This window comes from Genypterus blacodes, unplaced genomic scaffold, assembly GCF_046128005.1.
Source record: "Genypterus blacodes isolate CSIRO-AG114 ecotype Tasmania unplaced genomic scaffold, CSIRO-AGI_Gbla_v1 ptg000084l_1, whole genome shotgun sequence".
Lineage (NCBI taxonomy): Eukaryota > Metazoa > Chordata > Actinopteri > Ophidiiformes > Ophidiidae > Genypterus > Genypterus blacodes.
Genome location: NW_027466889.1, coordinates 317,501 through 327,500, shown reverse-complemented (window position 1 = coordinate 327,500; position 10,000 = coordinate 317,501). Strand labels below are relative to the sequence as shown.

Below are 10,000 nucleotides of genomic sequence, written 5' to 3'. Positions count from 1 at the left end.
CTGATATACACACGTGACACGTTTGACTTTACCAGCACACACGCCTGCTCACACACACACACACACACACACACACACACACACACACACACACACACACAGTTTGGTGAACATTCCTGTTGTGTAGTCTGACCTATCAGAATACAGAGGAAGCACCTACAACTGCCTGTTTTCACCCAGTTCGCACAGCAAGAGGCATGAAACGTAGTTCTTGTTTGGTAGAAGTTTCAGAGACTCCCAACATGACCTCAGCGAGTGCAGCTCCTCATGTGTCCTCTTTAATCACGACCTCATTAGTGTGAGTGTGCAACAGAATGGCAAACAAAGACTTGGAAATAGAATTTCTTAGGCTTTATGCTGTAAATGTTTCCCTATAAATCCACTACAGGAAGTGAACTAAAGCTTATTAAACATCTTCACATCTTCACTCTCAGAAACCTGCAGATCCTCTGAACGTCATCTTTCTGTTTCTTCCATCACAACAACAGATTTTGTAAAATGTGTGTTCCTCTCTCATCTCATCCTTGACTCCTCTTTCATGGCCACCTTCTCTTTCATCTTTCGTCCGTCCACCTTCTTCCCTTTCTTCCTGCCTTGATCCCTCTCTCCTAACCTCCTCCATTCCTCTTTCCCAACTGATAACTTATCTCTGCCCCTCTCCTCTTCCTCAGACCATGGAGACCCAGATGGAGGAGTGGTATAAGGAGGTGGGGCACCTCCAGGTGCAGGCCTCCTCCATACCGCAGCAGACGCAGGTCAAGGAGACGGTTGCCGAGCGACAGAACGCGGTGGAGGCCAGGATGGTGCGTCTGATCGAGCCGCTTAAGGAGAGGCGACGCATCCTGCTGGCGTCTAAGGAGGTTCACCAAGTCGGACGAGACCTGGAGGACGAGATAGTAAGCTGGCCCACACGCACGCACACACACACACACACACAATGACCTGCTTTCACTTCAGTTCAGTGTGTAAAAGATTGTAGAGAGGTGATGCAGTGATATACTAGTGTGTGTGAGGACGGACATGAACAACAAATCCACGGATGGACAAACACTAACGGCTGTGACCTTCTGTTGTTGCTGTAGTTGTGGGTCCAGGAGCGCCTCCCTATGGCCATGTCGCAGGAGCACGGCTCCTCTCTACAAGCGGTGCAGCAGCTGATGAAGAAGAACCAGGTACATAAACCGTCAGATTAAAGGACTGAGTCTGTACGTGATAAACATGGTGTGTGAGTCCAGCGAGAGAACTGAAGGTGACCCGTTCCTCTTTCCTGTTGCAGACGCTGCAGAGGGAGCTGCAGGGCCACAGGAGCCGGATCGACGACGTCCTGGAGAGGGCGGGGATCATCGCCTCCATACGCAGCCCAGAGGCCATCTGCGTCCGGGCGGGTCAGGATCAGCTGGCCCAGCTGTGGACGCTGCTGTGGACGGAGACGGAGAGGAGGCAGCTGGTCCTGGACGCCATGTACCAGGCACAGCAGTACTACTTTGACACCGCAGAGGTGGAGGCGTGGCTGAGCGAGCAGGAGCTGCACATGATGAACGAGGAGAAGGGGAAGGTATGTATGTGTGAGAGTGTGTGTGAGTGTGTGTGTGTGTGTGACACCACTGTGTTTTGTCCTTTAAGAGTCATTTACTTGAAGTTTTGTCTGAAATACTGATATTTAATTAGCACTGCCCCCATGAAACTAAAACTGAAGCTATACTAACTAATACTTATCCTAATACTAACACTGACTATGAAGATGTAAGTGAGCGTTTGACTTTAAAGCGAATCTCTTCCAGGACGAGCCGAGCACGCTGCAGCTGCTGAAGAAACACTTAGTCCTGGAACAAACCATCGAGGATTACGCTGAGACCATCGGCCTGCTGTCACAGCAGTGCAGACAACTGCTGGAGATGGGACATCCAGACTTGTGAGCATGGGCACACACACACACACACACACACACACACACACATAAATGTATTTTCTGATTTGTAGCCAGTCACTTCTCACTCAAAGCTCAATCTACCTTCCAAACATCTTCAGTTCTAAAGAGCAGACCCAGTTGTTGTGTTCTTCCTCTGCTGGATGTCCTGAGAACCTTCACAGACATTTGATCTTCATCCTCATCACAAACCACTTTTCAGACTGGTGCCACAGACGGAGCAGCTTCCTCCACAGAAAGCCTCTTATTGATCCTGAGGTTGATGTTGATCAGCTGTGATTCTGTACCGCATGCTTTCATCTCTGGTCTATCTGAACTCTGTGCCCCAGCTGAGGACATTAATAATAATAATAATGCCTCTGTAGTAACAATCACAACGCTCTGATAGGACAGAGAGTTCAATCATACAGAGATATTTGATAAACAGCTCTGCTACCTGAGTGCTTCACTTCATCAGCATCAAACTGAAGCTGGGAACAGCTTCAATGTAGATGACCTCAAACTCTCTCTCTCTCTCTCTCTCTCTCTCTCTCTCTCTCTCTCTCTCTCCTCTCTCTCCCCCCTGACTCCCTACAACAGCGAGCACATCAGCAAACGGCAGTCGCAGATCGACCGCCTGTACGTGTCTCTGAAGGACCTGGTTGAGGAGAGGAAGAGCCGGCTGGAGCAGCAGTACTGGCTCTACCAGCTCAACAGGGAGGTGGACGAGCTGGAGCAGTGGATCGCTCAGAGGGAGGTGGTGGCCAGCTCGCCCGAACTGGGACAAGACTTTGAGCACGTCACTGTAAGTGTGTCGATGAATAAGTGATTAAGAAATATATTTATAGATCCGTTCACACGCAGACGCTCAGGTTTTGGAATTAAAGATGATTTATATTTAACCTCAAATGATAACTTTTGGTTGATTTAGTAGATAAGTGGGTCAAGGAAGAGTTTGATCTTTTGTTTGCGTGCTTTTACCAAACATCTAAGACAGAATCTCTCCTCTTCTTCCAGGTGCTGCAGGAGAAGTTCACAGAGTTTGCCTTAGAGACGGGTAACGTGGGTCTAGAGCGGGTCACGGCCGTCAACCAGATGGTGGATGAGCTCATCGACTACGGTCACTCGGAGGCCGCCACCATCGCCGAGTGGAAGGACGCGGTGAACGAGGCGTGGGCCGACCTGCTGGAGCTGATGGAGACCCGAGCTCAGATGCTAGCAGCTTCACATCAGCTGCACAAGTTCTTCAACGACTGCAGAGAGGTACGACACACACAGTGTGACTCAATACTGGGTTATACAACCAAAGGCTCTTATCATAGTGTGTGTGAAATAAAAACTATATTTTGAGCCTGAGCAAGGTGGGAGGCTGGGGACTAAACCCTGGGCTGTGTTGTTCTGACTCATCGTGCTGAAGTAGTGTGTGACTGCAGCCGTGACGGTGTTCACTGTTTCCCTCACCAACCCTCCGTATTGTTTCCATGGAGCTTTACTGTCTGTGTGTCTTTTCTCAGGTTTTGTCTCAGGTTGCAGACAAACATCGCAGGCTGCCGGAGGTTCGAGCTCGGCAGGGCAGCACGGCCAACACCAGCACTCTGCAGAGGCTGCTGCACAGCTTTGAGCAGGACATCCAGCTGCTGGTCACACAGGTACACACACACACACACACACACACACCACCCTCTGTGAGCACCTCCATCATGTCTGCAGTGATCTTTGTCTCTGCTTTGGTCACTTTGTTGTCACTGTTTTAACTGTTTAGCCTAAGGACCATGAAAGATGAGTTCATATTCCAGAGAATGTGATGCATTCATATGAATGAGTCATTATTTATGTGACGTGAGCCTTCGTGGCAGAAACAGGGAAACAATGTTTTGGAGAGAAAGCAAACTCACACCTGCAGAGGCTGAACACAACAGCTGTGTTTATGCTTCATTTGAGGCTTTTGTGTGCCTCCCTTGTTCAGCGAGTCCTCCCCCTGACTCTCCCCCCCCCGACTCTCCTCCCCCTGACTCTCCTCCCCCTCTCCTCCAGGTGCGTCACCTGCAGGAGAGCGCGGCGCAGCTGAGGACAGTGTACGCCGGCGAGAAGGCCGAATCCATCGCCTGCTGCGAGCACGAGGTGATGCAGGCCTGGAAGGAGCTGCTGACGTCCTGCGAGGAGTGTCGGCTGCAGATCACCACGGAGACGGACAAGCTCAGGTTCTTCGGGATGGTCAGAGATCAGCTCATGTGGATGGAGTCCATCATCTGCCAGATCGGGACGGGAGAGAGGCCGAGGTTCATTCAATCAATCAATCAATAATCAATTTAAAAGTGCCACAACACAAAACAACAAAATAATATTAATTAAAAAAGTAGTTATTCATGTCCAGCAGAGTGTTCTGCCATCAGTATAGATGCAGCACGTTTACAAATGAGTTTCTGAGCCGGTATGTATAAAAAGAAATATCAGAAACACAAAGTATGATCCACAATCATAAAGTAGAAACTAAGCAGATTGTAGGAATGTGCTAAACTCGGTTTTCAGCAAAGAATAAGAACAAAGAATACGAGCCGAATTGTGTCGACGCTGCAGAACACTCAGGTGCTCCAAAGGATCACGACGACTCAGAGAAGCAGCAGAGCAGCACCGGAGCCACCGGAGCCACCAGAGCCACGTGTTTAGACCGTTATTACATACACACGCTTTGTGGTTGATGTTCAAGCTGCATAATAAGACGGCTCATTGTTTTTTAAATTAACTACATGATTTAAAATCCATTCAAATAGAGACAAACTAAGCAGACAAGTGGTGTAACTTGGTGTCATGGTCAGCAGATGTTGGTCTCTCTGCTGGTTTCCTAAGTGGCTGCTTGCTCTGTGGTGTGTTCAGGGACGTCTCGTCGGTGGAGGTGTTGATGAACTATCACCAGAGCCTGAAGAGCGAAGTGGAGGCCCGCAGCCGGAGCGCCATGGAATGCATCGAGATGGGAAAGACCCTGCTGGCAGCCAGGAACCCTGCAGCCGAGGAGGTGAGCGGAGCAGCAGGAAACAGGAAGTGGACGAAGCTTCAACACCTTTTGGAGATGATTCAGTCTGATGGAGCTCCACAACTGATCTGTGATGGTGGATCATCCTCATACATTATTCAGTTTCAGATCAAAATGATGACAAACACGTCTGAACATTGGATCAAATGATTGACATGTAGTGTCCCAAACATCTGGTTCATTCCAGATGTTTATGTTCTGGTATGTTCATATTCAATTCAACTGTTTCAGTGATATTCTAGAAATTCTGAAAACAAGACAGAATGCTGCAGATTTCCGCTGTAGAGTCGTAACGTTTGATTCTTTAGTTGTCTTCCTTTATAAGTTTAGCTTCAGCAAACTAACATCAAAGTTCTTTTGAAGTCAGCGGGCTCATGGCTCCATCTCACACGGAGCTTTGAGTTTCCATTTTAAGACGTTTCAGCGCCTCAGTTCTTATTCTGGCTCCTGTTACGTAGTGATTCTGTTATGTTGTGATTGTCAGATCAAGGAGAAGCTGGACAAGGTGGTTGCTAAGCAACATGAGCTATTGGAGAAGTGGGACAAGCACTGGGAAGTCCTACAGCAACGTGAGTACACACACACACACACACACAGATAAATATAGACTCGTACAAACACACAGATATTCACATTTACTGCAAACTAAATCTCACAATTTTGAGTCAGTTTTTAGTGTGAAGTCCTCAAGCTGAAAAACTCCTGCTGAACATGTTTAAAATGTTTTATGCACCTTTTATTTTTCCTCTCCTCTCCTCTCCCCTCCTCTCTCCTCCTCTCCTCTCCCCTCCTCTCCTCTCCCATCCTCAGTGTTGGAGGTGCATCAGTTTGCCCAGGAGGCGGTGGTTGCGGAGGCGTGGCTCACAGCTCAGGAGCCCTTAATCAACAGTAACGAGCTTGGCGCCAGCGTGGACGAGGTGGAGCAGCTGATCCGTAGACACGAGGCCTTTCGTAAGGCGGCGGCCACGTGGGAGGAGCGGTTCAGCTCGCTGCGGCGACTCACCACGGTATCAAAATGCAGTTGTGTCATTGCAGTTGTGCTCTATCCTGCTTCCGTGTTGTGGTGTGGTGAAGTATGTTGCCGCCTCATGTCTCGTCATCCTTTCCTCATTTCTTGTGTGCAATTGTTTCATGGTTCCGTGTCCTCAGGTGGAAAAGTTGAGAGCAGAGCAAAGTAAACTTCCCCCGACCCCCCTGCTGGGACGTAAAGTCTTTCTGGACCCACAAGATGCCTTGGCGGTCCCCTCCACGCTCCCTCGGCTCCCTCTCTCCCCCGTCATGAGGCAGACCATCTATGAGCAGAATGAAGCCAGCTCTCCTCCCTCACCCTCACCCGCAACTCTCACTCCTTCTCCATCATCTGCAGTTCGCCGGCTGGGATCAACGGTTGCCAACTACACCCCGGTGATGAACGGCTCCAGCTACCGCCAGACCCTGGAGGCGCGGCACAGAGGCGTGGTGGGCGTGGCTGCGGGGCTCGGTCAGCCCGCCGCCTCCTCCATCGCCTCGGTAGCTACGGCAGCCATGTTGGTCTCAGCGAATCAGGCGCGAGAAAGTGCCAGCACAGCGAAAGATCAGGCGGTGAAGGTCACGAGCCACCTCCAGCCGCCCCAGGCGGTCCAGGCAGCCAAGGAGCTGGAGGTGAAGTCGTCCCCATATCTGCGTCAAGCCAAAATCAAACACCTGGACGACGCTGTGACGCCACTACTTGTGGCGAGCCGCCTGGAGAAAGCCAGAGAGAGGGAGAGAGAAAGAGAGAAAGAGATGATGATGGGGGAGATGGGGACTGGGTGGGGAGAGGTGGCCGTCATGGCAGAGGTGGTGCTCCAGGAACCGAGGGAGCGGCTCCACAGCGAGCCCACCAGAGGGCCCCGGGGGGGTGGAAGCAGGACTGACCACGCCGAGCCCCAGGTCCAGGTCCACCAACGCTTAGAACGGCAGCTGTCCAGCGAGCAGCTGATCCAGGCTCGCCGGGACGAGCTGCCACAGGAGGTGTGGAGGGAACACGCCGAGAGGAGGGAGAGACGGACGCTCGAGAGACAGACGTCCAGTGAACACGAGGGCCACGGGAGTCACGGGGGCCAAGGTAGTCACAGTGGCCAAGGGAGTCACGCTGGCCAAGGGAGTCACAGTGGCCAAGGGAGTCACGGGGGCCACGAGGGCCGGCGGAGAGAAAGGGACAGACATCGGCTAGAGAGACAGGAGTCCAGTGAACACGACACAGGGAAGGAACAGTCAGACAGACGCTCAGCAGGAGGAGGAGGAGGAGGAGGAGGAGGAGGGTGAGACTTCCTGGTTCAAGATTACAAAAACAGAATGTGAATTCAAGTGAATGTAAATGTGATTGGTGTTGTGGTCGTCTGCAGAGAGAAGAGATCCACACTGGCAGACATCGTAGAGCAGCTTCAGGAAAGGGAGGCGGCTCAGGTCAGGAGATTCAAATGAACGTAGTTTTATCTCTCACATGAGCCATGTGGGTGTTTACTGACCCTCCTCATCCTCCCTCAGGCCCGTGGGGAAGTTCCCCGCGTGCCTAACGGAGTACCTGAGAAGCCTTCCCGGCCTAGAGCACGGGACAGACCCAAACCCCGCCGCAGACCTCGACCCAAAGAACAAGGGGAGACGACGCGGCGGTCCAGGTCTGCTCCGGCTCAGAGCAGTCCGCCGGTCCCCGAGCCACAGTCACAACCCGCACACCACGAGGGCTTCCTGTTCCGCAAGCTGGACATCGAGACCCTGAAGAAAAGCACCAATAGGTGGGTGGTCAGGGTCAGGACAGCTGCATGGGCAGATGTTAGAGACAGTAGAAGGGAGGATTGGTGTCATTAGTATCAGACTTTGGGTTTTCCAGACTCCCAACAACAACAATCCAGCTCATTGCTTCTGTGAGTGTTTTCCATGCTGGATCAAATGTTTAGCTTCTGTGTCCCTTAATATTCACTCACACAGTTTGGAGCTAAAGCTAAGGCCCACAAAGGTCATGCTTAACTATGGAAGTGGCTTTCCAAGGTCAAATCTGTTGGTAAGATAGAACGGCTCACCAGATGAGCTAATCAGACAACGACAAGTGGCTTTGAAATCACAGCAAATCACAAACGTGTTCTAAACCCAAACCTTCGGGTCTGAGGCCCGGCAGAACCAAGAAGCCGGCAGAAGCTGCTTTGTGTTCTCTGCTGTCTGTTTCTGATGACATCATTGTCCCCCTCCATTTGTTTATTTAGCCATAATAGCAGAGGCATGACTGGAGCATGCTAAGCTAACCAGCTAACACCCTCAGCTAACGCTGCCTCGGTCATGTGGATGCATGACGAACACGGCTCAGATCACGGCTCAGGTCACGGCTCAGGTCACGGCTCAGATCTCATACGGTCACACTTCCATGTCTGACACGTTCAGTTTTAGCTTATTAGCATGAATGTTCATGTTTTGAGGAAACATTGTTTAAATGGTTTGAATCATTCCAGGGAAAAGCACAAGATACATTTATGAACACAGAACAGAAAAGCTTAGAGATGAAATTAAGATGAGATCTTTCATTGTGATGCTTTTAGGAAAGTTAGTATTAGTGACTTATCACCATGACGAAGCTTTTACAGATACTTTCCTTTGCTGCAGTGATGTTTGAAACCAAACACGGCTCATTAGAGAGCTCAGCTAACAGTTATTCTTCAGTAAAGGCAGGAGTACATCCAGCTGAGTGTGGAGGATCAGAAGCTAAAGCAGATGAAGTCTCTGTGCATGATGCCTCTGTCGCTTGATAATCTATGTTAGCCTACAGAGTAAAGCAGAGCAGAAGTGGTTGGCTGGCTAAAGGACTGAATGGCTGGCTGGTTGATCGATGGATGAGGTGGCGGTGAAGTTTGATCAACACACACACACACACACTCTCTCTCTCTCTCTTACTCACACGCACACACACACCCACACACACACACTCACAAACTAGCCCTAGCTGCCACAGATGATCACCCATGCCTCTGCTTCCTCCTGTGAGACGCCTCAGCATCTAAACGGCGAAGTCGCTCCCTGCACTGCCCCCTAGTGGCCCGGGCTGACCACAGCTAAAAGCACATCCCTTTATGACCTTTGGATGAGTCCCACTCACGTGACGACTCAAGGCCATGGATGAATGTCTTGTATGTACATGCACAGCTATGTACATGGCAAAGGTAAAGCATAATCCTGAATGGCTTCAGACGGACGTGTGAATCTCCACAGAGCTCCTCACCGGGCCGACTGTCTGCTCTCACATTCACATTTGATTGGTCGGAGTGTCCCGAGCGGCAGACCCTCCGACCAATCAGAGGGGGGAGAGGTCACACTTGGTCTCTGAGGAAGGACTGAGATTCAAGCTGTCTTTGTTCCACAGCTATACAACAAAGCACTGAGTATGTTTATGTGCACATCAATGTTCATCATTTTGTTTGCTTTTGAACTTCAACACAGTTAAGAATACAGAATCAGTATACAGACTGGATAAACAAACGATCAGGACTCTAATCTGGATTGAAACCAATGAGGTTAGAATGCTGTGTGCATGTAAACACACTCGCAGAAGGAGAAGCATGAGCAGAGTTGAGGTGTAGTGTTGTTGCCAAAATGCCATTTAACCAAACTCCTCTCTTTCCTTTTGCCTCTCCAACGCTGCTGGCTGCTCCTTTCGTCTCCTCCAAGGTAAGTCATATATGTGCCTCACCGCACACACACACACTACTGGCCTTGTAATGGGAGACTCTGGAGGGACTGCTGTGATGAGCCAGACGAGGGTGACGTAACCAATGGAGGGAGCCGAAGACTTTGGTACGCTGATCCTCACAGCGGCCGAGTGAGGAAGGAGAGGAGTTCTGTAAACGCTGCACTGGGGAAAGCATTGAGACTTTAGGTGATACGGTTTTACAAAATGTCATTTTTGGGGAAACTGTGTCTGAACCAGGGCATTGACATTGTTAGAGTGTACTTACCAGAGACCGACAAGTGCTGTAGTCTGAAGAAACACAGCTCAGGATCAGTGGAACACAATGGAAAGACTCCAATGGGATTGGATTGGGGTTGTTGTCGCTACA

The 10,000-nt window shown here is 50.4% G+C and overlaps 1 protein-coding gene across 1 annotated transcript in view; it reads left to right on the top strand.

Annotated features, from left to right (window-relative positions):
* sptbn4b (spectrin, beta, non-erythrocytic 4b) overlaps positions 1-10,000 on the top strand; it is a 53,199-nt gene that overhangs the window by 36,689 nt on the left and 6,510 nt on the right. The window contains exons 27-40 of the mRNA XM_076158588.1: positions 672-896; positions 1,083-1,172; positions 1,277-1,555; positions 1,782-1,912; positions 2,507-2,711; positions 2,924-3,169; positions 3,421-3,555; positions 3,941-4,185; positions 4,781-4,919; positions 5,422-5,506; positions 5,748-5,944; positions 6,087-7,219; positions 7,304-7,364; positions 7,446-7,693. Coding sequence (XP_076014703.1) covers positions 672-896; positions 1,083-1,172; positions 1,277-1,555; positions 1,782-1,912; positions 2,507-2,711; positions 2,924-3,169; positions 3,421-3,555; positions 3,941-4,185; positions 4,781-4,919; positions 5,422-5,506; positions 5,748-5,944; positions 6,087-7,219; positions 7,304-7,364; positions 7,446-7,693 — 3,419 coding nt within the window. The remainder of the gene's footprint in view (positions 1-671; positions 897-1,082; positions 1,173-1,276; positions 1,556-1,781; positions 1,913-2,506; positions 2,712-2,923; positions 3,170-3,420; positions 3,556-3,940; positions 4,186-4,780; positions 4,920-5,421; positions 5,507-5,747; positions 5,945-6,086; positions 7,220-7,303; positions 7,365-7,445; positions 7,694-10,000) is intronic.